The 27,795-nt window shown below is 47.3% G+C and overlaps 2 protein-coding genes across 10 annotated transcripts in view; one reads left to right on the top strand and one right to left on the bottom strand.

The window, feature by feature from the left end:
- CC2D1A (coiled-coil and C2 domain containing 1A) overlaps positions 1-19,893 on the top strand; it is a 74,948-nt gene extending 55,055 nt beyond the window's left edge. For 3 of the 5 annotated variants that reach the window (XM_053296458.1, XM_053296459.1, XM_053296457.1), the window contains 11 exons: positions 3,504-3,562; positions 4,902-4,953; positions 6,364-6,463; positions 9,119-9,209; positions 10,170-10,301; positions 11,195-11,250; positions 14,078-14,144; positions 15,327-15,453; positions 16,206-16,282; positions 16,458-16,505; positions 17,303-19,893. In XM_053296458.1, coding sequence (XP_053152433.1) covers positions 3,504-3,562; positions 4,902-4,953; positions 6,364-6,463; positions 9,119-9,209; positions 10,170-10,301; positions 11,195-11,250; positions 14,078-14,144; positions 15,327-15,453; positions 16,206-16,282; positions 16,458-16,505; positions 17,303-17,323 — 830 coding nt within the window. In that variant the 3' untranslated portion in view covers positions 17,324-19,893. Of the gene's footprint in view, positions 1-3,503; positions 3,563-4,901; positions 4,954-6,363; positions 6,464-9,118; positions 9,210-10,169; positions 10,302-11,194; positions 11,251-12,343; positions 12,786-14,077; positions 14,145-15,326; positions 15,454-16,205; positions 16,283-16,457; positions 16,506-17,302 lie in introns of those variants that run through there. The other 2 variants (XM_053296460.1, XM_053296462.1) reach the window with 2 other exon arrangements.
- The window catches only part of PODNL1 (podocan like 1), a 30,937-nt gene continuing 22,896 nt past the window's right edge, over positions 19,755-27,795 (bottom strand). For all 5 annotated transcript variants that reach the window (XM_053296470.1, XM_053296471.1, XM_053296472.1 and 2 more), the window contains exons 7-11: positions 27,561-27,676; positions 26,720-27,377; positions 25,161-25,309; positions 22,719-22,887; positions 19,755-21,074 (exon numbers count right to left, since the gene is read on the bottom strand). In XM_053296470.1, coding sequence (XP_053152445.1) covers positions 22,737-22,887; positions 25,161-25,309; positions 26,720-27,377; positions 27,561-27,676 — 1,074 coding nt within the window. In that variant the 3' untranslated portion in view covers positions 19,755-21,074; positions 22,719-22,736. The remainder of the gene's footprint in view (positions 21,075-22,718; positions 22,888-25,160; positions 25,310-26,719; positions 27,378-27,560; positions 27,677-27,795) is intronic.

Raw genomic sequence — 27,795 nt, 5'->3', positions numbered from 1 at the left:
AATTCAGCTTATACATCCTTCCCTTCTACATTCCCTTTAACAATTAAGAATATACCCTTAAACGCTGGGCATACTGTTACACAGGCCTAAGCCCTGGTACATCTCTGCAGAAAGTGCTGTGCACACTTTCTTTTTCCAAAATAATGAGTCACAGAATTTAGTTTTTCTCCTACAAAAATACACTTCTGTTGAAAATACAGTGCTGTTCTATTTCTGCTACCTCATCATGCAGTTCCTTCCTCTCCTAACTCTGCTCCTCTCTCCCACATGTCAGCTCTTTTCCTGCTGCCTCCACTATGATATTTTGCCACAGATTAGTATTACAGTGAAAGTACAGGAATAAAAATACTTAGTTCTTATAAATCACATGTCCAAATTTTCAGAGTATTTCATATACATTGTCATCGTTAATCGGTTAAAAAACTGACTTTTTCTAACTGATATACTACCATGCCCTGCAGTCCAACATTATGGAGAGTTACTTTGCCCTAAACCCACTGGTTTCAAGTGGCATACACTGGAGTAAATTTGCATGTGATTTCCAGCATAATACAGGAGAACCTCATTAATCGCAGACCCGACATCTGTGGTTTCACATACCCGTGGTCAGGTAATTGGTACCCGACCTCGGTATACTGGGGGGCAGGGGAGACAGCAAAAAAAAGAGGTTTATGTTCGCATATCTGTGTGTTGGACGTAGGCGGCAATGACCTGATTTAGGAGATGTGCGCAAACCATTTGGCGGTCTAGTCACAGACCACTGAACCAGTTCGAAAGATCGGTGTTTGAGCTGATTCAAAGGCATGGGGAGGGTGTCTTTACCTCCCCCACCGCATTTCCCCTTCTGGTGCTGCTTCCAAAACTGCTGTCATGCGGTGACTGTATACCCTCTTGCCGCCCTGGTCAGCATAATACCGGAAGGGGCTGGCACACGTACGTGTCTCTGTGTGTGTGATGTGCACTGGACACTTCCAATATTATGCTGACTGGGGCAGCAAGGGGATATACAGCTGCTCTGTGACAGTGGTTTTGGAAGCTCTGCCGGAGGGGGAAACATGGCGGGGGGAGGTAAGGACACCCTCCCCCCCCGTGCCTTAAAGCCTCCCGGGCAGAACCGGTTCCGTGCACATCCCTATTTAGCCCATCTTTTTGACTTAAAGGCCCTTTCATACTTTTGTACACCTAAACTGGGAGTATGAATGCAACACAGACATTTGAAAACCTGTATATCATACAGGTATGCTTGTCAGAGACAACAGCTATGGATGACGCTCCCTGTTCAGTCAGTGTCCATTTCCTTTGCGGCAAGCCCAGGTTTGTTCCTGTGTAATACCTGAAACAATCCTTGGAAGCAAACACATCCACCTTGCCCGGCTGTAACAGGTTGTCTTGTTCTGGAGCGGTGATATGTCCAAACCCCCACCACCACAGCACAAGGCAATGGAAGAAATTAAGCTCATGCTCTCAAGGGCTGTTATAGTGGTCTATCCATGCAGGAGGCAGTTCCCAGGAGGTTGGCAGAGCAGCAGCCAGAACGGAAGTTTTATCCCGGCCACCCCTCTTTAGTGTGGCTAACTTGAATTGTTTCTTTTATTTATTCGTTCAGCTCCTGCCTACCTGCCTTAATGGAAACTCCAGCTAACAGTGTCAAAGCAATAATAAAATTATAGGGGGGGAAACTCCTAAAAATTGATTGGCGGCTGCTGGCTCAGCTTTCCATCCTGTTGAGAATTGCAGCAGCTCTTAGAAATACTGCCGTAAAGAGCACTCTGTTGTTAATTATGTGTGAGCAAATCCCTCACAAGCATGCACCACAGCAAACAGAGAAGTGATGAACTTTTAAAGAAACCTTTGAACTATGTATTTGCAGTTGGAAAGGAATATAGAAATAGATGAATGGGAGAGATCTGTCACTGCAGTAGCAAAGAAGCTGTCTGGCTTGTAAGATGGGAAGAGGAGAAAGATCTATAGAAAGAACAGCAGCTGCTGCTGTAAGGAGCTTGACAGGGTTGGTAATCCTGTTAATCTATGAGATCCAGGCTGAGTTAGGGAGTATGACCGTCATCCAGGAAAATGACATGCACCTAGGATGCTTCTATGCCAATACTGGGAGACTGTCTATAGAGAGTACACAGTTCCTACCACTTTTGCAATCCTGTTTGGAAGTTCAAGGTGCCAGTCGGGGAGGGGATTTGGTGTATTACTTGGGCATTTCCAGTCCCCAAAATATTATAGGTATTCACCCTGGAGGCGTGTCAAGAAGCTCCCTTCCCATCTCTTCTCTCCTGTCATAGGAAGCTGCCTTATACCGAGTCACACCATAGAGCTATCTAGCTCAGTATTGTCTTCACAGACTGGCAGCGGCTTCTCCAAGGTTGCAGGCAGGAATCTCTCTCAGCCCTATCTTGGAGATGCTGCCAGGGAGGAAACTTGGAACCGTCTGCATGCAAGCTTGCAGGACCTCTTCGCGGAGTGGGCCCCATCCCCTAAGGGGAATATCTTACAGTGCTCACACATGTAGTTGCCCATTCAAATGCAAACCAGGGCTTCCATGCTTAGCAAAGGAGATAATTAATGCTTGCTGCCACAAGACCAGCTCTCCTCCTATCATCCCTTCTCCTACTTTTGACCCACTTTGAATAATTCCCACACTTCTCTACTGTGTGTGGTTTGCTTTCAGAAACAAATAGACTGAGTTTGAGAGATAATCATTGATACATTTTAAGTTTTCAGTATGATTTCACTTGCCATTCTGTTATTGCACTTTTCTTCCATTTGCTCTTCCTACAGTGTAAACAAGCTGCTCTTCCTACAGTGTAAACAAGCTCTAGTTTGGAAATAGTTTGCCAAGAGATTTCCGTGCTCTGTTTAATCATATGTTTTATTGTGTTACTAATTTTTTTAAAAATATGCTATTAGCTGCTTTGACAGACCACAAGAGGAATATATATATATCACTATGTACTGATTTTATTTGCATTTAGTCATCAGACCAGAGCAAAACAGATGGATTAAATCCAATAAATCGATTATGCAAGTGGGATATACATACATAAGATAAAATACCTTCACTTGCAGTTTCTTTCCACAAATCTCCAGGACACTATCTGATGCATATGTTGATTTCCAAGGTCCCACAAATCATCATGTATGAAGGCCAGCACTGCACACCAGTTTAAGTGCAGAAAGCTCATTTTTCAGGCCCTGGAAGAGACTTTTAAAGTGACTTTTAAAGTGGCATGCAAACGGAGTCCATCGAGAAAATTCATGTGCATGGCATCTCCCTTCATGCGAATGTCCCATCCTGTAGCATTTGTGACTTGAAGATTTGTGGCTTTTACAAGCTCTGGCATCTGCCTGAAAGCGAACAGTGAGCAGCAGCTCTCATGCTGGAGATGCTTGTGAGAGCAGCTTCTGGTTATACTTTTAACTTGTAGGCCTTTAATCAAAAAGGAGACCTAATTTTTGGCTGAAATAGTCTTTGGTTTCTTCTTCCTCTTCAGGCATAGCTCCCAATGACCTGGATGCTTTTGTACGCTTTGAGTTCCCCTACCCCAATGCGGTAAGTCAGGACAGCTATTTCGTTTCTCTCTATGAAGAACCACTAATGGGACTTTCCAGGCATTTGTATATGCCACTGTTCTTCGCTGCATGACCCGCACAAACCCCAGGGGCAGCCCCTGGCTTGCTTCTCCCCCTCCTCCTCCTCCTGCCACCACTAGTTAAGGATGTGCACGGACCGGTCCGGAGGCCATTCTAAAGGCCTCTGAACAGGTTTGAAGGAGGTGCCGGCTTAAAGGTTCAACACCGAGGGGGGGGGTTTCTTTAAGGGTGGGGGAGACTGCACTTACTCCTCCCGCCACTTTCCCCCCACCGGAGCTCCGTTTTCACTGAAAGCCATGAGGCGGCAGCGTACCTCCCTGCCGCCCCTTCCCCTGTTCTTGGCTGCAAGTATTGCCTGTGCCCGCGCAACATATGCGTGACGGGTGCACGCGCAGGCAATACTTCCAGCCAAGAACAGGGGAAGGGGCGGCAAGGCGGTACGCTGCCGCCCCATGGCTTTTGGCAAAAATGAAGCGCCGGCAGGGGAAAAGCAGTGGGAGGGATAAGTGTACCCTCCCCGCCCCCCCAAGAGCCACCCATCCCCGGCATCAAACCACACCTCCACGGTTCCGTGCACATCACTACCACTAGTCCTCTTGGCCACCACGTTCATGCTCTCTCTTGCTCCCCTCCTGCCACCGCACATGCACACTCTCTCTGTTGCCATGTCCACTGCGCTGCTCCCGTCGTCCCACCACTGCATGCTCGCTCACGCACTTTCTCTCCCTCCTGCCACCACCGCTGCTGCCACAGCTACCGCATTCCTTTTCTTCCTCTTCTTCTTCTCCCGCCACACGTGCTGTCTCTTTCTCAACTTGGAAGCTTCCAAGTTCCCTGCTTGGCAGCATTTCCAAGATAGGGCTGAGAGAGACTCCTGCCTGCAGCCTTGGAGAAGCTGCTGCCAGTCTGTGAAGACAATACTGAGTTAGATAGACCAATGGTCTGACTCAGGAGATGGCAGCTTCCTGTGTTCCTAGTCCCACGGCCACAGTCACAGCCACTGCAGTTGCATGCTCTCTCTCCCTCTCCTGTGGCCAGAGCCACTGCCTCTGTTTGCTCTCGTTCCCTCCCCTCACCAGAACAAGTCCTCTCAGCGGTTGCAGCTCCCACTTCAAAAATAGTGTGAAGATCACTGGTATATGCAATGAAACAGAGCTGTTTACAGTTGTCACCTGTGTTAATATGTATAGGAAAAGCATAATGTGTGAACTGCTTTGTGGTGGCTATTTTGAGGTATTCTTGAGCTGCTCTTGGGGAGATCTAGTCCTCATTGTTTCTTTTGTATTCTGTATCTGCAGGAGGAAGCCCAAAAAGACAAGACAAACGTGATCAAAAATTCCAACTCTCCTGGTAAATTTCTGGGTGTGAGCTTTAGGTCATGCTAGGAAGCAGAGTGTGAGTTTGCTATAGAGATCCCCATTCCAAAATTCGTCAGAACTGCAGGAAAAATCTCACTTGGAATAGAGGGCTGTAGGTCAAATCTCTGATATTTATATGAAGCATCTAGATCCTGAGTAGTAATATGCCTGGATGTGCACTCCCCCTTCTCCACCCCTCTGTCTTGTGTCCATCACCTGTCCCAGGCACTTAGTTGGCTGTGCTAAATCAGAAGACAATATTATGGCCAGGAGTGGGATGTGACATCAGTAGGAACTGCAAAGAAAGCTCTGTAGGAGAGAGGGTAGCAGAAGGGCATGGGTGAAGCCTAGTAGGTCTGATATGACCTGCAGACTAGCTATTGAAGAACACAATATTGATAGCACAGAAGCTGCAAGCAAGACAGGGAGACACCTCTTGTAGCCAGCCTCGGCTGCATCATCAGACAAGACTCTTGAAAACGATTGGAGCTTTTGCCCCATCAAGCCACTCCTGGCTTCAAGAAATACTAGCTCCTTCCTCTGTGTTCAGCTGGAGAATTATTATTTTTCTTGATGTGGAAAGTGCTTCCCTAGAATTCGCAGCTTGCATATGAAAACTCAGGAGGCTGTGAGCAATACAGAGAAGAAAGCTATTTCTTCTCAAGGACCCGTGATGGGCAAAGGAGGGTGCTGGACCAGACAGCAGCAACCCAGTGATCCCGGCAGTGCGCTGGGAGCATGATCACTAGCAAGGGACTGCACAGGTGCCACAGGACCTTCCTTCTCGACAGCTGGGACTAAAAACCAGCGAGCACGAAAGGTTTGGGGGAAGCTGGATGAAGCAGAAGGATAGCTGCTGGACTCTGTCTTAGTCTTCCTGAGAATCGGCTGGCTGTCATATTGGGATATCTAGCCCTTGTTCCCAAGGAGGAGTGGTAGTATCAGAAGTACCCAATGCTCAGCTGTCCCAGTATAGGTGCAGCTGCCGGCCCAAAGGAGCAAATGCCGGAAGGTTGTCCAGAATATTGTGTTTGGCCCTGCTGCTCATGAATCACTGCAGCCTAAAGTGTCTGTGTGCTGTAAAGGGCTATCATGTACCTTATAGCACCCCTCCTCCCACCGCCCATAATTGCTTTTATGAGCACTTAGGTATTTGGGAGGGGAGAGAAGTACCAACAGCTGCCCCGGTGCAACAGTGTCAAACATGGCACTGCATCAGTGTTGCAGGAAGATACACCATAAAGATTTAGGGATGGTTGCGAGCCTCCCAAACTTCTGAAGGGAGAAGCCTTGAAACAATTTCTGCCGTTGATCCTGGTCCCCCAAGGAATGTGTCAGTGGGGCTTGTTCTTGGCTCACATCTCCCAAGCTCACCTTCTGGTTTGCTCTCTCCCTCTGGCAGAATTCCTAGAGCAGTTCAAGTTGTTCATTAATCGGGGGCACCGTGGGCTCAAGAGGGCTATTCAGACGAAAGGCATCAAGTTTGAGGTTGTCCATAAAGGGTGAGTGAGCTGCGCTTCAGGAGCTGGTGGGGCAGGTTTAAATGTTGCTGGCAGGGACCTTCTCTCTCGCTTGCCTCTGATCTCCCGTCATGGTTGATTCCATTATTATTGACTGGAGGTTGGCAGTTCAAAGGGGATGCAGCATGTCACTGGGTGCAATCTGATCACATTAACCTGAGAGTGTTCAACTCAAATGTAAAATTGCTTGAACGGTTAGCTAAATCTGTAATATCTATGTTTAAAGAAGGTGTTTGCCAGTCCTGGGGAGGAGAGAGTTAGTTTAATTTACTCTTACCCTTGCAGAAGAATATCTGAGAGTTGAAATAAACTACACACATGCACACGCACACACACCTCTCTCTCCCAAACTGCTCTACCAAGGAAAATCCTTGGCAGTGGAAATTAAGCTACAGGCACGAGCCCTGGATCCACAAGGGCATGAACTGAGCACTTTTCCATTGTCAATTAAAGGAGATGCCATGTAGGACACCTCTGGGGAAGCCATCGCCAAGAGCTCTTGGGCCCTCCCACTCACCATTCCCCATAAAAGGATCTTTTTGGTGGCAAAAGGTCTCTGTTCCTTCACCAGTGGAACAGACACAAAAAAAGGAATTGGGCTCCCTTAAAAATTGTCATAGTTCCCGGCTTGTATGTAATTGATCATTGAAGCCAGCCTTTTTCACCAGAGAAGCAGAAGGTAGCTAATCTAACATCAAATTAAAAAACAAAAACCAAGTAGGGGAATCCAGGAAACAAGAAATATCAGCCTAGCCTCTTCCAGGAGAGTTGGGGGCAAAGCATTATGAAGGCTAGGACTGTTCAACTTATGAAGGAAGAATCGGCATGGCTTCTGCCCAGAGAAGTAAGGGCAAAGTGATACACAGAGGACAAGAACTCCTGACTTCACACAGTTATTCCTGGTGATTTTCTGGGAAAGAAGTTTGGGTCACAGTGGAAAATGTAGTGAAAATGCCAACAGTATGTAGCAACGGCAAAGAAAACAAGTTCTTTAAGAATGATGAGGATGGGAATTTGGAAATAAACCAGCAAATCTCGTCATGACATTACACGGTGCAGCCATCCTTAGGGTGTGGTTTCAGTTCTGATTACCACATCTAAACAGGATATCACAGTTGGGGAAAGTATTGAAAAGGACAGCTAATATGGTTGTAGGGAAGGAGTTATCTTTCTCCTTAAGCCTTTTTTCATGAGTTGGGAATTTTTAGTTCAGAAAAGAGACTGAGATGGAGACACAAGAAAGGTTTACAAAATGGTGTGAAAGGGGTAAATAAAACTTGCGCTTTCTCTCAAAAACTGGGCTGTGGAGTTATTCCATAACATTGATTTGGCATTTTTTCACTCATGCCACATACAATGAACTTACAGCACATACTACCCCAAGATATTGTGATGCACCAGCAGAGATGGCTTTTATAAACCATTAGACCACGCATCCCCAAACTGTGGCCCTCCAGATGTTGCTGAACTACAACTCCCAGCATTCCTAGACACAATTTTTTGTGGCTGGGTATGCTGGAAGTTGTAGTTCAGCAACATCTGGAGGGCCGCAGTTTGGGGATGCCTGCATTAGACAATGTATAGAGGATGGGTGATCTCGTGTTTGCTAAAGTAGCTAAAAATTAAATCTCTGTTCAGAGGAAATATACCTTTTGAAAACCAGGTACTGGAGGCGAACAGCAGGAGATAGCTACCACATTCATGTTCTGCTTATGAGTTTCCCTGGGCGTCTAGCTACTGGCCTCTCCAGGAATTTGAGTTCTAGACCAGATAATCCCTTTGATCTGGCATCCTAATTTCCCGCTAAGAGGTGGTTAACAGAGTCTTCCCACTTACACAATCTCACAATTATTTAGTTTCCTTGCCACTGCCAGACTTGTTTAGATATCATTTGAAGTGTAAGGAGTAACCAAGGAATGGCATGTTTCCTGTCTGACTTGTATGTCAACAATCTCAGTTGCCACAAGGGATGCTTGGTGATGAACCTTATTCTAGATTGTGGAAACTACATGTTTGGCTGCTGAGTTATGACTGAGATCCTCTGTTGTGGGAGCCAGACACATACTTCAGTGTAAAAATTCATTGCTGAATGACTCACTAGAAGCTTGCCGTGTGTGTGTGTGTGTGTGTGTGTGAGAGAGAGAGAGAGAGAGAGAGAGAGAGAGAGAGAGAAGGTGATGAGACTGCAGATTCTTTCAGGGCCGTTGCAGGAGCACCGACATCTTCCAAATGGAGGGAGATTGAGCAATCAGGAAGGCATTAAACTTTCAAGTGTTACTGAAAGAGTCAGGAAACATAAGATGCAATGTTCATGTCAACCTTGATAATCAGAAAAAACAGTAGTTGGTGGGACACTGGATGCCGGATTAGCGAGTGCTTCTAATGGAAACAACGTGATGGCAATTGCTAGCCACTGGTAACCCATCCACATGTGCTGTGTTGGGCTGAAGCATAGCTGAGGTAGGAAGGAGGCCCCCAAACCCTGAGTGGTTTTTCTCCAGGGATGCCAGTGTGGCTCTGTTGGAACCTTGGTGGGGTTGATTTTAAAAGACCAAGTGGAAGCTTTACTGAAAGGGACAAGTAGGACTGGTGAGGAGCAAAGTGAGGAATGTGGCCATTTCTGCCGTTTCTTCCTAGGGGGCTGTTCAAAACTGACCGTGTGGTGGGAACTGCACAGCTGAAACTGGAAGCCCTGGAGACAGCTTGCGAGCTTCGGGAAATCTTGGAGGTAAGCCTAACCCTTTCCCTTATTTCCAGGCACCTCCTCCAGCTAGCTAAGATAAGAAAGTACCTGAAAAGTTAGGGTGAAAGCGGGTAAGTTGTGTTTGCTTTTATGCTGAGTGAGTGGCTTTGTGAAGCTCTCTGCAGTATTAGTTATCTCCTTTAAGGCATTTTAGAGCTTGGGCTCAGCACATCTTAGTTCACTTCCACTGGAGCTTCCCTGTCACAACAAGTCATCAGGAGAGGCTCTGTTTTAGCTTCCTTCTCTTTGTGAAATTAAATCTGCCACGACACAAAACAGGGTCTTTTCGGTTGTGGCACCTGTCCTATGGAGCAGTCTCCCCAGTGAAGCCTACCAAGTCCTTCATTGGCTGCTTTCCGTAGGTCAAGATATTTTTGTTAACCACGGTTTTTAAAAGCTGAACTGATTATCAGCTTTCCACTGCCGCTCTTGTTTTGTCTTTATATTTGTTTTAGTTGCATGAGTTCAAATTTCAGAGGTTTAGAGTTTTGTGGGACCTTAGAAGATTACCATATTTAATGAGTCTTTGTGGTCTCAAACACGGTTGATGATAGTTCTATAATTCTATACACCACCTCAATTTATTGGAAAAGTGGACCTATAAATGAATAAGTAAATAAAGTAATGGGCCCAGGCTAGGACTTAACCTAGCTCCAGCTTCCTGCTCAGTCATCCTCCCTATATGACTTGAGACAGTAGATTATCCAGGCTTTAGTTTGACATCCATAGGGTAATAAAATGAGGGATCTACCCTGCTCACCCTTGACTATCCTGGGAGGGCAGACGGGTCTGGTCTGTTGTGCCTGTTAACAGAGAGACTGAGTCAGTATGTAAGGGATGAGATTCAGCTTAGAGCTGTGTGGTTTCACTCTGATTGGGTGTCTCACTGGGTTTCTCATGTTTATACATTGCTCCTTCCTCTTGCTGCTCTTTCCCCCTCCCTAGCTCTTGGATGGTCGGCGGCCCACAGGAGGCAAGTTAGAAGTAATCATCCGCCTCAGAGAGCCGCTATCTTCTCAGCAGCTGGAGACAACAACAGAGAAATGGCTGGTCGTAGATCCCCTAACCATGCCACCGGTAAGAGCCAGGCAGTTCTGTGTGTATCAGGGGCTCTCTCCTGAGAGCAAAGCTGTTCTGGAGAAAGTTAAGCATCCTACAATGTTTCCGAGTTTGACTTTGTGCAGAATGCTGGCCCCTCCCTGAGCCCTTGGGTGGCTGGGGCTGGGAAGAAAGCCAACCATGTGAAATCTGTGCTTAGTGGTTGTCTAGAGGGTATCCGGTCTGCTTGGGTCCCTTCAGTCACTACATAGCTTTAGCTCCATTGTCTCCCAAGTACATTCCCACTGTGTAGCCAAGGATCAAATTTGTGCTGGTTTCTTCAGAAATGGAGGTAGACTGAAAGCTTGGCTGAGGACAAGCATCCCTCCTTCTATGTCCCTCCAAAGCCTCCAGCAAAATGAGGCTGGTTTCCTTTGCTTAGGTCTGTGTATGCTGTTCACCTTAAAAAAAAATCTGCACTAAGATAACCCTTATTGTGCAGCCTGTATAAATCATGCAAACTGAGCAAATTGACACGATCTGCTTCACATTATTTAGGTTGCAACTGTTCCTAATTAGCATGTTTTTCCTGAGTTTGCTGTCAGTGGAGTGGGGCAAAGAGCTCTACAGAGCACCAAAGCCTTGCCCTCTGACCACTGAGATTTCACCAGGCTGATGTCCTCACATTTTCAGGTACCCGTTTACAACCCCAAGAGCTGAAAACTTGAGGGCTTAGTTCTGAAAATGAAACTTGAGTTTCTTAGAAAGCTGAATTCTGTGAGCAGCACCCACATTCAGTAGCTTTTCTGCTATCAGTTCTGTTCCTTTCTAGAAATGGATGACCTTGGGCTGTTTTGCATCTTTGTGAATGAAAGTGAACAATCCTATGCTAGATATGCAGGGACTTCAGAAACTCTGCTTTCCTCCCATAGGTTGCACTTCCCAAACCCAGACCAGCAATAGCTCCTGTAAAGGACATGGGCGGTAGGTACGTATCTCCTTGCGACTTGATGAGCTTTTCTGGGTTTGGGTTCTGCACATCCAGCAGAACTGTGGGGAAATGGAGACTTGGGGAACTGGAGACTTCCTATTTCCTCTTCTTGGCATTCTTGTAGATTCTCTGCATTTGTTCTGCTCTCACACTTCTGTTGCTCATCTTGGCACAAGCAGCTGAATGCAAGGCCTGAAGGCTCTGCAAAGGGGGCAGTAGGGCAGAGGTGGCCTTTTCATGAGGGCGGCTGTCCCAGGTGGTAGCTTTTGAGTGTCATTAATATGGGCAATAGAGTGGGAGATTAACAGGTTGATCTGATTTGGGGGTGCAGTCTGCCAAAAACCTCTCCAATATGTGCTCCACTGACAAGGAAGGGAGCTTTGCAAGAGCCCAGGACTTGGTTTCCATGGGGCTTATGCAGAAGACCTGCATGGATTGGGCCCTGTGGGTCAGACCTGCCTGTTTCCCATTTTGTGACCTCCTAGCTGCTCATGCAGGCCTGCTGAGATTCAGACCAGCTTCAGAGACAGTGCAGCACAACATTCTTGCCTGTTGAAGCTGTGTATCTGTGCACAGATATGAAACAGGGTTTAAACATCTTAGGTTGGGAACTGCTCTCAGAGGTGACAATGTAGGTCCCTGTAGAGGTTTTGTAAATGGCACTTTGGATGCCATTGAGATGCCTGATTACAAAGGGTAGCAAGCAAATCTTGTGAAGGTTCTAGAGTTGGCCTGCAGGGTCGGGGAAAGCCTTGTGTTTTCACAAATCTGAACCTCGGCTCCCTTCTGAATCATCAGAATGATTTCTCTCCAGCTTTGGGAATGGAGACTGAGAGACAGAGATGTGCCCATGGCTACAGAATTAGCCAGTGGCACAGGCAGGATTTGAACTGGAGTCTCCCAGATTCAGTAGCAACACTTTAGCCACCTTTGGTTGGCTCTGCTTCACCTGGGGACTGGAGAAGTCTGTCTTCTTGACACCTGTAAAGGAGCAAGGTGAAAGTTGGGTTGGATGCATGTCGGCAGGTGTCCAGACTAGCGCCTTATACACTGCAGTAGCTGTTGATAGTCTCTTCTAATTTCCTTCCAGACCGTCCATCTGCTCACTGCTGTAGCCAAGCCAGCTCTGATTGGACTCGCTTCTCTTGGGGCCCTGGACACACTCTTGCACAGAATGCTTTGCTCCTGCTGGCCCTGGACGAGATAAAATGTAGGGCATCCAGGGAGGGCAGGGAGTTCTGGATGGCTCTGTTGGAACAAAGGTTTAGTGGTGAATGGCAGGGAGGCAAAGGACTTAAGGTCCCAAGAGAGGAAATAGCACTTCACAAAGTGCTTAATTAACCCAGAGCCAGCCCAAGATATTCTTATGCTTGTGGGGGGGAAACCCAAAGGGTCTCCCACTCTGCTGCCATTAGTGATGCCTAAAATCAGCTGACTCGGGCAGCTTTTCTTCCTGCTAAGACCTCCTCCTAGCTAGCTATTGGTTCCCCAGGAAAGCCAGGATTAGAGGGTGCTATGAGAGCCAGAACCAAAGCCTCTTTGTGATTGCAGGGTGGGTGGTGGGGAGAGAGACTTTGGACTACCAGATACTGGGGACTACCAGGAGGACTGCTAGTGCCATCCATCATGCCTTGCTTGTGAATTGCAAGGCAATCTGGAGGACTTCACCCAGAAAGGCAGGAAGTTGACCTGGATGGATTGTTGGTCTGCCACAACATAGCATTTCTTGTCGGGCTGAGAAACAAGTGCTGTGGATAGGGTACTGGGTAGGCTTTTCACAGGGGCAATGTCCTTGTTACCAGGGCTAAGGCTAAAACTGTAAGAGAAGTTGGGGGTCGCAGGCTGAGAGGGAAGGGCTGATTTGGATCCCTGACTGCCCATTAGGAGGCTACAAGAAGCCAGCATGTGCACGATAGGAGGCACTCTGGAAGGAAAATGGGGAGCAGGAACTAGGGTGCAGCATGGAATGCTTGTTTGGGAGGCCTGTGCAAGTTCTCTTGTGTGAATTGCCCTTCGGCGTTCCGCTTCAGGAGTTCCCCTGAACAACTCCATCGTCTCTCTCTTGCCCAAGATCTGCCATATGGCCCCTTACCAAACTGGGCAAAGGGGACATGTTGGCAGCAGACTTCTCTGTCCCAGCCTCCAGAGCCACGCAAGCAGCAGAACTGAGCACAGAACTCCATGGCCAGCTCCTGAGCGCCGCTCCTCTGGCTAGTTCATCCTGGGTCTACCCACTTACCCTAGTTGTGGCTCATTCAAACCTATGATGTGGCACGCTAGGGAGCAATTAACCAACCCGTTGCATGCCAACAGGACTCAGCAAGAGCGATGGGAGAAGCCACACATTCACTCCGTGTCCAGACACATGGGTGTCTGCTTGCCCCTTTCCTCCAAGTGGGTTCCCAGAGTACCCCTTTTCCAGACACAGTGGGTCCTGGGTCTGGAACCTGAGGGGATTTGGGGCACTGATCCAACCTGTGTGCTAGAAATACATAGCAGGGGGACTCTGCGCTCTGCTTGTTTTCTTGGTCTTTGCTTCACTGCCATGTGGCCAGCCTTGCCTCACTCCTAGGCTCCTGCCCCCTGCTTTGGCAGGAGCTGGGTCTGCTAGTTGCTTGGGTGTGAAGCAGGAAAGCACTAGCCTTATGTTTAAGGATGCCATGGGCCAGGGTGCTGTCCTGGGCGGCTTGCCCTTTCTTGAGTCAGCACATGTCTCTCCAGAAGTGGTGGTGGTTACCTTCTGACTCCGTTTCACCGTTTGCACTGTATGCCTGTTGCTGGCCTCTGATGAGGCTAATCATGCTGCATGTTTCTCTCCCTGCAGCAAGCCTGTCTACACTCTGCGCAGCTTCAACGTTCTTGCCTTTGATAAGGAGAGGCTGGAGAAGAAGGTCAGTGTTGAAGATCCAGGTGGTGATGTGGTTGCTGCAGCACCATCAGTGTATCTATCATTAAGCCAAAGAAATGGGTCACTGGCCCAAGGAGCTTGCTTGTAACCTAAACCTTGATAGTACAGAAAGCAACAGAAGGGTGGAAGGAAATGGAAGAGGCAAGACTGACAAGGGGGGCTTTGGGTAAAATTCTGGGGTGTTTGTTTTGAGCAGTTATTTTCCTTGTCCTTAGAAAGAAAAAACAGAGTAATGATGGTGTCTTCAGGAGTGAGACAGCAAACAAGCCATGAATCATGGCTCCGATTCAGTGTGCATGCACACAAACTGGCTTAGAGCTATGGTTCTCTGCAAGGATGCTCGGCTTTTCATGTTATAATGCTGAAGCCAGGTTAATGGTCATGAAGGAGCCAGGAATTTCAAACTGAAGTCTCTATAGTTCTACAGTTCCTTGGAAAAGACAGTGTTTAAAGCAAGTTTGTTAGTGATGTACTAGTCAGTTGAAGGCTTTAGGGCAAATTTCTTGGGTGAGCAGCAGCAGCCCAAGCAGTTTTGGGCAGATACTGCTGAATACCCAGGAACTGAGTCTCAGCTAAGTCAATGACAGAAGTAAAACCTCCAAACTTTGGATCAAATTATTTCTTTGGAACATGTGGGTGAGGCCATTTTGAAACGACATGAAACAAAGGACTCTCATTCCTTGTATATAAGTCTTGATATTCTGTTCTCAGCCAAATAGTGAAGAAAGGCAATCTGTCAAACCTTGTATTTTCTACTCGCTCTTTGAGCTAAGTCCAATTCTCTGTAATAAACTATATTTTAATAAGGAGAAATGTTTCTCTGGGCTTAGATTCATTCTGTAGTGGAAGCCTGCCTGCCCTTCTTGAGGCTTGCAGACTCCATGCCAGTCTAAAATGGAAGGAAAGAGCTAAGTGCATGTCTTCAGGTCTGGATTAAGGATGTCTTCCTTCTGAATTAATGCAAGAGTGCTCAGGTGGTCAGAGTGTCTTTCTCAGCTCCCTGTTCAGATGAATTGGTTACAAGTGTTCTGGTCCAAGGAAATAGACATTTGCTTGCAAGCCAGATCAAAGTTGGCCCCAGAATGCCTGTTTATGACCCTTGTGGGATTGTATGCTTTCCTCTCCTTGCCTTGGGAACCTATTAACCTCCTACTTTGGGTGGCAGATGGTAGTGTACAAGCAAGCTGGTCAACGCATCCCCAATGAGTTGGTGGAGCAACACCAGGAAGTCCTACGGATGATCCAGTGGCAAAAGTCCCAGCTTCAGCATGGAGGCCCTGCAGTCAGGAAAGGTATGTCGACAAGAAATCCCAGCCATGAAGCCCCCACTCCAGGAGGACCCCATTCCCAGTGTCTGGACTGACTGTTTTCTCCTTCCATTCATGTATATGAGGACCTGGCCTATGCACACAGCAAAATGATATGGCAAGATGCTGAGGTGATCAAATGGACTGTACCACTTCAGGCTGCAGCTGCGGGGTCACCTTTTGGAATGTGCACTTCTGTGCAAAACTCCCTGCAAATAGAAAAACAGTGCAGCTAGCAAAGGCCTGGAGCCTTTCTTCTTTGCTATCCTTAGTGTTTGTTTAATTTTCAGAGAGGTTCTTTTTCTTTATGTGGAAGGGTATTCTGATTAGTTTTTTCCACCTTTCTTCTTTTTTCTTTCTTTTTTACATTTATAACCCGCTCTTCCTCCAAGGAGCCCAGAGCGATGTACTACATACTTGAGTTTCTCTTTCACAACAACCCTGTGAAGTAGGTTAGGCTGAGAGAGAAGTGACTGGCCCAGAGTCACCCAGCTAGTTTCATGGCTGAATGGGGATTTGAACTCAGGTCTCCCCGGTCCTAGTCCAGCACTCTAACCACTACACCACGCTGGCTCTCCTGCAGTCTGAAATGGTATGGCCCATTCTGCCACCTCATTCTCCTGCATATGTAGACCAGACCTAGACTGCCCAAGCAGGAGTTGCTGATTAATGTGCTGGAGGGGTGTGTAGATGATACCCTGGCTGTTACCCAACCATGTCTGATCTTCACCCCACAGAATACCTGGTGCAGTTGGAGCAGTACCAGCAGTTATACACAGAGGCAGCCCGGCGCCTTGGCAATGAAGGCAAGCGGGTATGGTGCCACCAATTTCCCCCCATCTGATCACCCTTACTTTGCAGAGAGGGGAAAGAGATCACAAATGTGATAGCTTCCTAAAGTGGGGGTGGGGGGAGAATTACACCTTGGTCGGTGCAATCGGGACCTAGGTGACTACTAACTGGCCTCTGCTGTCTCTTTGATTTGGCAGGAGGCAGCCAAGGATGCCCTTTACAAGCGCAATCTAGTGGAGAGTGAGGTGAGTGCTTCCCCTAGGACAGGCTGCTGCTCTTGCTCCCCACCCCAGGCACGGTCAAGGCAGAGTGACGGAGCTCAGCACGGCCACCCAGGGAGCCTGGCCCAGGTTACTTGGTCCCTGCTCAGTCTTTTAGGGGCTGATTGGCAGGTTTCTGGACAGACGTTAAAGTGGTATACTAAATGACTGTGGCACAAAAATGGCAACTTCTCAGCTGTTTACATATGGCTGCTTGGCCTCACGATGTTGACCACTTCCCAAGTTGTCCTTGTCGTGTTGCGTTCTGGGGTGCTCTGTTTTCCCCCCTATGGCATCTACATCTATATTTCCACAGGTGTAGCTACTGATTGTTGCTTGGCCCTTCTTCCCCTATATCGTGATTCTAGGAGAAAATTATTATCTCCAATTCTAGAGCAGTTCTCTGGCTCCTTTTATCTTAACTACTGCCTGGCTGACTCTAATGATGAAGTCACCAAAATAGTAGCTAAATTCATTTATGGGGCTATGAGACAGACATCCCGCCATGGTTTTCTATACTGTATTTTTAGCTTTATTTGTATGCTTGTTTTTATATTTTTGATATTCTTTTTGATATTCATTGCACCTCTGTATGTTCTTCCTATCGTTTTTCTTCCTGGTTGGCTTAAGGCTGTAATAGTAAAATTGAGATTGAGATTGCTCGGCCCGTCTCGTTGGGAAGGGAAGGCACTTGTGGCTAGTACTGCTCCTGTGCTTTCCCTTCACCTGGAGAGAGGCAGTGGTGATGGAGGCACTGATCGGCCTGCACGTTTGTCTTGCAGCTGCAGAAGTTTCACAGATGAAGGAAAGAAAGAAGTGGCGGAAATGTGAAAGGCCTTGAATTTGCCCCACCAAGCAACTGCATTCTCACGCATGGTCTTCTCCCCATTGTTGTTGGGGGGCGGGGTGAGAGGCGGGGCGGGCAAGGGGAGCTGTTTGCTGATGGAGCAGTAATGCTGCAAGGTGAATCGTGGCTCACCATGCTCTGGCAGGGGCCTCTTCCTAGTTTTCACTAAGTGAGCAAGCAAAGACTCCCCTAATTCCCCCCTGTCATGTCATACTGCTAGGAGAAGAGACAATCTGTGTGACAATGACTTTGGCACTACCCTCTGAGCACTGATAGCTCAGCCCAGTCTCCCCAGGATATTAGTGAGTCACTCAAGTCATTCCTCAGCTGAGCCGGCAGAGAAGGAAAAGGATTCCACTCTAAGTTATCTCAGCTGTTCTAGCTTGTAGCTGCAGGGTACATCCCACTACTAGTTTGAAACTGCTTTCTCTCCAGTGGTTTTCCCCCAAAGCATCCTGGGAATTATAATTTTGTGAGGATGCCAAGAGTTCCCGAGGCCCTTGACAGAATGGAAGTTCCCAAGAAAGAGGAGACATTTAAACAGGCTTGAAACTATTTCAAACATTTAGTGTAGATGTACCTACTGGGTCTTGCCTTCTCAGTCCCAGGGAAGGGAAGTCTCCACGGTACACAACATGTACTGAGTTGACTAATTTAGGGAGGAATTTGGCACCTTTTGAACACTAAAATTATCCTAGCACATCCCTACTCCCTGTCGTCTACATTTAATCCACAGTTCTCCTCCTTGTACTCCCCCCCCCCGCACCTTCTCCCTTGCACTAGGCACTTTGCACACTCCTCCCTGTGCTCTGCTTGTTCACCTTTTTTTGTGCAGGTTCTCACCTCACCCTTATTAGCAGCACTCCACAGCCTCCAAAGAAGCAATTTGCTCACTGCTCCCGACTGAGCTGATCACTTCTGGGTGGCCAAGAAGCCCACTTGGAGGCTCTGTGTGAAATCTTGCTTGTCCGCTTGCTAACCTGCCTCGAGCTCATTCAGAGATCCTGATGGGCGATGGGAAGGGCCTGCATGGGCCACATCCTTCTGTGCTGACTCCTGGCTCCCCAGCCCATTTGGAGGAGCAGAATGTACAAGGTCAATAAAGGAGGCTCATGGCTCAGCTTGTCTTTCAGGGGCAGCCTCTCTTGCCTTGGTGCTGCCAAAGGAAGAAATGTTGGACTCTCTCCCCCATGAAGGATTGCTAAGGGAGAGTCTTGCTTTGCTTTTGACTTCTGAGGAGTAGGGATGTGCACGGAACCACGCGGGGGAGGTTCGAAGGCAGCGGGGTGGGGTGCAGCTTTAAGAGTGGGGGGAGGGTGCACTTACTCCTCCCGCCGCTTTCCCCCACCAGCATCCGTTTTTGTCAAAGCCCATCAGGGCAGCATTGTACTTCCCTGCCGCCCCATTGCCGCTGTTGTCCGGATATGACCGGAAGTATCTGATGCACGTGCACGGGCACATTTCGCCCACATATACTCACGTTGGGTGTGTGCACATCAGATACTTCTGGTCATATCTGGGCAACGGGGCGACAGGGAATTACAATGCTGCCCCGATGGGCTTTGACAAAAACGGGCGCAGGTGAGGGGAAAGTGGCGGGAGGGGTAAGTGCACCCTCCCCCCGCTCTTCAAGTTAGACACCCCCTGCCGTCAAACCGGTTCCGTGCACATCCCTACTAAGGAGCACAGAGCAGGTTTCCCTCCATGGCTAATGGCTGTTGACACCCAGATTGGTTGAACATCAGCTCAGTTATGGTGCCCAGATTACTTGTGGGATAGAATCAGGTGGGAGTAGTGCTTGTGCTCATCCTGCACTAAACAGGTCCTGTTTAATGGGGGGATGGTGTTTCAGAATTGTCCATTTCTTGACATGTCAGATGGAGAAGCCCATGGCCCATCCAATACTCCCCACACTTTTGAAGATGAGGGAGGTATGTGAGTGGGGCCATGGTTTTTGCACTGGGGCACATCGGCATGGCCTTGTGGGCACTGCTTCCCCTTTGGCAGCTTTCATGGTATAAGCTTTCATGGAAGTGTTCTGCTTCCTGCATTAGGTTAAAGGGATTTTAAAGTGTAGGACATTTACTCAGGGTTGCTGGCACCGTTGCTCAGGATGGATTAGGTGATAAACTGTAGATTAGGTCCTGGACTGTATCTTCCCTGCCCCCACCTACACTCCTTTTTAAAACCAAAATTTCACTCCTTTTGTCTCTGGGTAGTGAGGTGATAAAGGGAAACACATGTTCTATATGCAGCCTTTCTTCCCTTGATTTCCTGACCTCATTCACACAATCCCCGCTTGGGTATTATGGAAATCTAATTTTTATACAAGTGCCTGCCTCTCAGCCAGAGGCCCTAAAAGCCAATGTTAAAAGCAGAGGCCGTGAATCAGTTATGACTTTATTTTATGCTTAGAGTTGACATAAATATAAAGTTTTTAGGGGGAGGAATTAAAAAAACAAAACCCTCTGTATGTAATACCCAAACTGGAATCTTGCACCAATAATAAAACCTTGTTGAAACCTCCTTTTCTTCAGTGGTGTTTTGATGGGTCAGTTCAGCAGCAAAGACCTCATCCTGATGGAATCTTGCACGTAATCCTTCTTACCTTATCGTCTTTCACTAAAACATATTTATCTTTCCAGTAATTGCAGATGAAGTACCAACTGCCAAAAGGCACGGACTCAGTCTGGTACTACGAAACTAAGCTTCTTCTTAAGCAGAATGAGGTGGTATGGAGGAGAGCATGGGGTGGCCAGGAAGAGGAATGTGGGTGCTGGCTATTGAGTAAACTTGTTTTTTACCCTGGGTTCCTCTTGCTTTCAACATATTCTGTTTGCTCTGCCTTGTTCCAGCTGTGACTTTCATCATCTCAACTGATAGCTGCAGGGAAAGCCGAGGTTTGTGCTGAAGCTGAGCTTGTCACCTCCTAATCCCTAAATGATGGCACCCCTCTCCTACCCACTGTTATCTGAAATCTTTTGTCCAGATGGGACGTCCATAAGCTACCCAGTGGTTCTGTATGATGCTAAGCAACATGGATTTCATTCAGTCCATCTCCCCCAAGAGAGATCGCACTTGAGTGTGACACACAGGAAACAGCTTTTTTTTGTTTTGTTCCAAGGGATAGTAGTTACTAGTTAACTTCCTTGTCATCTAGATTAGGTAGAAACTCCATTTCCAAACTGTTTGGGCTCATCTGTTGAAGGAGTGATGCAGGAGGAGGAATGGACAGCAAGTGCTCTTTTAAGTCCTACGCAGCTCTGCATCCAACAAGCTATAGGTGAGCAGAGGGGCACACAGGTACCTTCAGCTGGCCTTGCCTGTCACTTCTTCCCTGTTCTGTGGAGACTTCTCAACTTCTTCATGAGTACAGTTGCCTACCCTAGAGTAAGCACAAATCCATTGGAAATCAGGATCCACTAGCAGCTGTAGTTAGTGCTCTGGTATCATGCAGCCTCCCTCTTTTTCTCCATCTCTTTGTCTCTTGAACTGGATGGCTGTAGCTGAGCCCTGTTCCCTGGGAAGGCCGACAGAGCATACTGTAGTGGTTTGTCTCTGTGCAGCTGGCTGAGACTAGAAGAGCAAGCACTGGCAATGCAAATCCCTCTTGAAGTTTGCCCCTGATGGGGACAAGATGCTGAGACGATCTTGGCCCGAGAGGCCTAAGGAAGCAGTGTGATGCAAAGGGAACTTAGGGTGGTGAGCTGTAGAAGAAAAAGATTGAGTCAGCTGGGCCTATCAGTCAGAAGCCTGGTCGTGCTTGCAGCTAGCAAGGGGCAGGGGGAAGTACAGCTGTGGAGAGACCCAGTGGGCAAGCCCTTATTTGCTTCAGTGGGGCCCTTGTGTGCTTGTTCCGTTGGGCCACACCAATATATACCCCCTTCCCATGGCAATGATAAAGACCACAAGAGCAGACATTGGTGGCAGTGTACTGGTGGGCCCCAAGCATAACAGGTCCAAGAATGGTGGACTTGGCTGCGTTGTGGGAGGCAGGTGGCTAGATAGCTCCTGAGGCTTAGGAAAGGGGGTCAGTGGTGGTAGAGCTGACTCCAGATTTTGGGAAACACTAACAAGAGACCTGCAGTGGGCCCCTCCCTGATGAGAAACATCATTCAGTCTCTAATCTCAGTTGAGTGCTGGGAAAGCAGTGATGAAGGTAGGCAGTTATGGATTGTGCCCTCCAAACATCTGGAAATCTAAGATAGCTGCTTAATCTTGCTGAGTGTTGCCATCTACTATGAATTGGGATTGGTAGTGATAGAATTGAGGTGTCTGTGGCCCAGTTTTCCCTGAAGTGGTAAAGCTGCGGCTCTTGTGGCCTAAGATCTCTGCTTAAATTGATTATATGTTTTATTATCTGCTTCTTTGATACGTTGCATTTGCTATTGTTTCACTTTTATCTTTTTGTTGCTTCTGGTTTTATTGCGTTTCCTGCACAAATGTTGGTCACTTTTGAGGGTGTGTTTGTTTTTAAAAGTACAGTGAGAGAGAACATGTTCTAAATCAGGGGTTCCGAAGGGGGTACCAGTACCCCTGGGGTACTTGAAGGATGCCCAAGGGGTACTTAGAGCCTCCCTATACTGCAGCCATGCTATTTGTTCCCAACCTGAGGCGTTGGCTTGAAGCCAGCATGTCCTCTGCAATGTGCCTGCTGCAGAAGGGGGCGGAGGAGGGTGAAGACCCTTCTGCTTCCGATTGGCTGGCTTATACGCTCAATCTCAGCACATCCCTTCCCTCAGCCTGACTGACAGGTTTTTAAAAATTAGCACTGAGTACACTCTCTGAAATTAATGGGTGAATTAATGGGTACATTTGTTAATAATTTTACTAATCCCATTAATTTCAGTGTGGGAGTACTCATGAGAAATTTAGTCTGGACATAAGCCAGTGACTAGAACAGCCTGTCTTATAAATATATTTATATTATATTTAGAGTAACACACACACACACACACTCACACATTCACTCACTCAATATCTCTATGGGGTATCGGAGCTGAAGGTTTGTAACAGAAGGGGTACATTTGTTTAAAAAGGTTGGAAACCCCTCTTCTTAATAAATAATAAGCCTAGACACAAGTTTATTGCCTCGGTGAGAGTTAGGCCTCTGTCTCTACTCACTGCTTCATTTCACATGAACCAAGTCAATGTAACTGGCCTATCAGCCCTTGCTTAATTCAAAATAGGCCCCATGTTGCGCACCACTCCGGTATTACTCATGTAAACACAATGTTTTGTAGGCTCCCTGATACTTCACTGGAAGCCCATGATCCCAGCAAAAGCTGGGTGATTTCACTTGTGATTCAAGCTTCCCCAAAGTTTACCCCTTAGTGGATTCAAGGGCTAACCTGCTCTGGGTCACTTTCCTAGGTGCCCATCTGAGGTTGGATCCATTGTCCAGTTTGCAACAGAGAGATGGTGATGGGCTCTGGGTTTCCTGTTGTATCTACTACCTCCAGCAGTTTCAGATCAGCAAATGCCTCTTCAGACACATTGGCTGCCAACAAACGATTGGATCTAGAAAACAGAGAGGATTTGTGTATAAAATGGGGCAGCTTCTGATTTGCAGACAGATGAGTTAAAGAAGCTTACTTACTACTATTTTTATAGTTGCTGAAACTTTTATATGAGTCCAGATGGTGGAAAAATGTCGGGAACTTGATTTTCTTACATCACAATTCTACTCCTATTTACTAGAAAGTCAGTCTCACTGAGTTCAACAGGAGTTGAAGTAAGTGTGCACAGAATTGCAGCCTTAAAGCTGATCTTCAGCCTTATCAAAACAGTATTTTGAAACGCCGCCAGTTTTACATTACTTGACCTTCCTGCTATAGTAAACTTAAATTCTGACAAGCTGTTAAAATAAAAATAGTTACTATATTATCAGTTTCCTGCTCCCCCCCATATTGTCTGTGTATAGACATACCAAAAAAATCAGATGTATCAAATATATATCAGTGTGGTTATATGATTATAAAGTCTGACTCTTTGAACTCTTAAAATTGCTTGTACTTCCAGTCGCAGTTTCTGCATATAGTATGTCTGTGTGCCTGATCTCATCTTAAAGTGAATGTCTAAAATGTGGTAAATACTGACATAATGTGAATGGTCCAAAATGCAGAGATAAATCCATGAATACTGACAGGCACCTAACTTTGATTGTCGTCAACAACAATCTTTATTTATGATCAAAGATCTACAAAAGTTTAACCAAACAAAAAAATTTCAAAACCAACTGGATCATAACTGAGTCATTTGTTGTGTTTTCACTGCTGCCACACAAAACCTAGCTACCTTGCAAGTTATAAACTGGTTTGTACCAGAAAGAAGTAACGTGATATAAAACCCATCCAGTCTACCCAGATATTTCAACAATAGTGGGGTGATATACTTCATGTGGGATCCTTTATAAAAGGGATCATACAACAAAACATGCAGTATCGTTTTGATCTCCTCTGACCCACACAGACAAGTTCGTTCTGTTAATAGCACTTTAGAATATCTGCCCTGCAAAAGTGCAGAAGGCAGAACATTGTGTCTAGCCCTAAATAACTCCTTTTGCAACCTGGGAGAAGTGAGCAGTGGTAAATAATTCGCAGGTTCCCAGGCAAAATTTACAGCCCAGACTTTCGTATTCTGCTATATACTATTAACTTCATTTTGAAATTCCATTTCATTCAGCTTCTGAAGAAATACTTGTTTGGCCTGATTGTATCCTAGAGAAGTAAGGAGCTCTATTGAAAGGCCATATGAAAGTAACAGGACTAACAAAACTTAATCCTGTTGGGGAAAACTGAACCTTGAGCCAAAAGCTGAATATATATCTCCAAGGCCTCATCTCTGTTTTGGGTATCACAGTCTCTAATCTGAGTGTTGTATTAGACATGCATCTAGGGGCAGGGAGGATGGTCCTTAAGGATCTAGGAACATCGGAAGCTGCCTTATTCCAAGTCAGACTATTGGTCCATCTAACTCAGTACTGTCTGCTACACAAACTGGCAGGGACTTCTCCATGCTTGCAAGGAGGAGTCTTGGAGATACTAGTGAGGGAACTTGGAAACTTCTGCATGCAAGTGTGCAGGTGCTCTTCCCAGCCCCAACCCAGACTGGCCCCATCCCCTAAGGTGGGGGGAATGTGTTCCAAGTTCGCTCCGTAGTATCTCAGCACACTGATAGCACCCTGCACCAATTCTCCTGATGATCTCTCCCAGCAGTTTCATGTAGATGTTAAAACAACGTTGGAAACAATACTGAGCCCTGAGGGACACCATAGAAAAGACGCTCCAGAAGGATACTATGGTCGATAGTATCAAAAGCTGCCGAGAGGTCCAAAAGGACCAAGAGAGTTACACTTCCTCTATCACCTCCCGGCTGGAGATCATCCATCAGGCTGACCAATGTGCCCTGTGTAGAATTTGGCCTAGGGTTTTAGCCTCAAAGAGCTGTAAAGCTGCTTGAATTTGCATAATCGTATAACTTAGCCTTTCTTGGTGCAGAATTTGCATTGCTGATAAGTGCAGATGTATAATTACTTTAAATGCTGCAGAGCACACAGACCCACATTCTGAGTACAAAGAACACAGGTGAGTCTGGGGATGTCCCCCCCCCACTTCATCTCACTTTTAAGACTCACACAAGCAGCAATCTGATCACTTGCTCAGGTGTCTTTTAAAGGAGGGCACGTGCCCAGACATGAACCTACCCTTCATACCTGATGACGGGCATGCATGTGATCTCCATACGCAATTACCAAGCCCATTGTCACAGCAGCCCATTGTCACTTGCTTTACCTGAGAGTGATGACACGGATGTTGGGTGTTGTGAGGAAGGCCTCAGGCCTAAGGATGGCAATCCTGTTGTGCTGCAGGTATAGATATTCTAGTGATTCTGGAAGGTCAGGGGGGACATAGGACAGTTCGTTGTAGCTCAGATCCAGGAGCTGGGAAGAAAAATGGGAAATGTTGGGAACTCCGAAGCAGCTGCCTCAAATGGCCAATTCTGAGCATCATTAAGGATAGTGGGGCAGATAGATATGACTTGGAAGGGGAGACACAAGTTACTGCTGGGGGTGATGGGGGGAATCATAGATAGCTGTGTTGGTCCATTTAAAAATAACTCCAAAATTTGGTCATACCTTGTATTAAACCCAACATCAATGGCACACAATCGTAAGCAAACTTCTTGAAAACTTGCTTAAGGTTTTGTGTCATTTCGGTTGGTCCGAATAAAAGGTATTGCCAGAATCTACCAGGAAGTTCTCTTTTGCAAGACCCACTGATACAAACTGGGGTTGCACAAGAGCTAAATGAGGCTGAGGCAGGAAGACGTCTCAGTGGATTGTGCCTAATCAAAACACAGGGTTAGCTCTATGAATGGTACTAGCTAGGCTTTGTGTTTCGAGCACCAGCATGTTTTGGATCATCCTTGTTGGAGCCACACAGCCTTGCATGTGCTGTGGCAGCAGGAATAAAAGAGCAGCTGAAGGAGAGAGGGTGGAACTCTAAATTTTGAGTATTAACAAGCAGGGGTCCAAGGCCTAACAACACAAGCAAGGATGGAACAGCCAAGAATCCAGGGCCCAAGCTGAGGTTATAAAACTCATGTTTCACCAAGTAAAAACCACAAGGGAACCCAAGGTCTCTCATAAAATGTGTGCATGGTGGCGGCAAAACTCATAATTCACAGCAGAAAACTAGTATGCAAAAGGTTGTCAAATCTTGTCTATGAACATAAGAATGTCTTTGTTGGCTCCACAGAAGGCAGCTTTCTCTTTCTGTTTCTGTTTCTCCCACCACCAGCTGCCCGGCACCAGCCAGTGGTGCTCACAAGTAAGGCATGAAGGGGATTACCTTCCCCACACTGGTTTGATTGCCAACAGATGACATTCAGAGAAATTCTGTCTCGGTACATGACAAGTACATGTAGTTATCATGACTCATAGCAGCTGATAGACTTCTCCTCTCATGCCTGTGCTACTGCCTAATTCCCTTTTAAGTTTATCACAATGATTTATGGGAAGAAATCCTTCCTTCTTTCTGCCGTGAACCTACTGCATGTTGATTTAACAGAATAACCTCAAATTCTAAATGTGATGAGAGAGGGAGAAACGTTTCCGTCTTCCTATGAAGAACTCAGACTTGAATTTGTCTGTCTACATTTGGCTCTACCTAAGATGATTCCTGGCTTCCATTGTATATTTTCCTATCTTCAGATAGGACCTTGTTCTTTGAACTGAAACCCCACCCACACAACGAAAGCGTACCAGGGAGATCTCTGCCACGTGACTGTCCTAACATCAGCTTCTCAGCTACCATCATGCCAATTCAGGAAAATGATTTCACCACCTTACCTTGAGCCCGTGCAGTTCCTGCCAAGTGCCTGGGGAGATGCTGCTGATCTGCAGGCGGTTGTGTGCCAGGTGTAGCTCCTTGAGCACGGTGAGGTTGGTTAGCAGCTCTGGAGAAAGGGAGTTGAGCTGGTTCTTTTGGAGATTGAGGACCTGGAGGCTGGAGGGCAGCCCGGCTGGCAAAAGCGTGAGCTGGTTGCCTGAGATGTCCAGGGTCTCCAAGCGCCTCAGCTTGCGGAAAGCCAGGCGGTGGATGCGAGCACTGTAAAGCCGGTTGTAGCTGAGGTTGAGCTCAGTCAAGGTGTAGGTGGCGGCAAAGTCGTGCAGCCCAATGTGCGTGATCTGGTTGTGCAGGAGCATAAGGGAGCGGACGCGCCGCGGGAGTCCAGGCGGGACGCATTCCAGCCGGTTGTTGTACATGTGGAGCGTGTGTAGGGAGCGCAGGTGGGAGAAGGCCTCTGGGTGCACCCCCGATGCTGTCAAGACATTGCTCTGGAGCAGGAGGTACTGCAGGCCCCGCACACGGCTCAGGCGGCCAGGCGGCAGCGTGCTCAAGTGGTTCCGGCCCAGGTGCAGGATGACCATGTTTGCCGGGAGGCCAGCAGGCACCTCAGTCAAGCTGTTGCTGGAAAGGTCCAGGTATTCCAGGCTCTTCAGCTTGCTGTAGGGAGGCAAGAACTGGACATCAGGGCCCCCACAGTGGCCTCCAGCCTCTACCTTCTTGCTCTTCTGGGGCCTTTTAGCTCCCTCAGGCCCAGAGCTGACCATAGGGAATCCAGGAGCCCTGGCTCCCAGCTTCCACCAGTCACACCCACAAGGTAGCCCCATTTTCCACCACAGTTACCTGAATGTGGAGGGGTCAAGGCCCTCATTCGACAGGTTATTGTTCTGCAGGTAGAGCTCCCGGAGGCGCCACTGGTTGCTCAAGGCCCCTTTAGGGATGCTGGAGATGTGGTTATTCTGCAAATTGGAGTCTTGTGGTCAAGGAGGAGCCCTTCCACTGCCCCTCCCCCACAGTCTACACCAGGAGAAAGTCCCCGAAGGAGGGGGCTTCAGTCTTGCCCCCAGGCTCTGCTATG

The sequence above is a fragment of the Hemicordylus capensis genome, chromosome 2 (assembly GCF_027244095.1).
Source record: "Hemicordylus capensis ecotype Gifberg chromosome 2, rHemCap1.1.pri, whole genome shotgun sequence".
Taxonomy (NCBI): domain Eukaryota; kingdom Metazoa; phylum Chordata; class Lepidosauria; order Squamata; family Cordylidae; genus Hemicordylus; species Hemicordylus capensis.
Note: the sequence above shows the minus strand (reverse complement) of the source record. Positions and strands in the feature narration are given on the sequence as shown.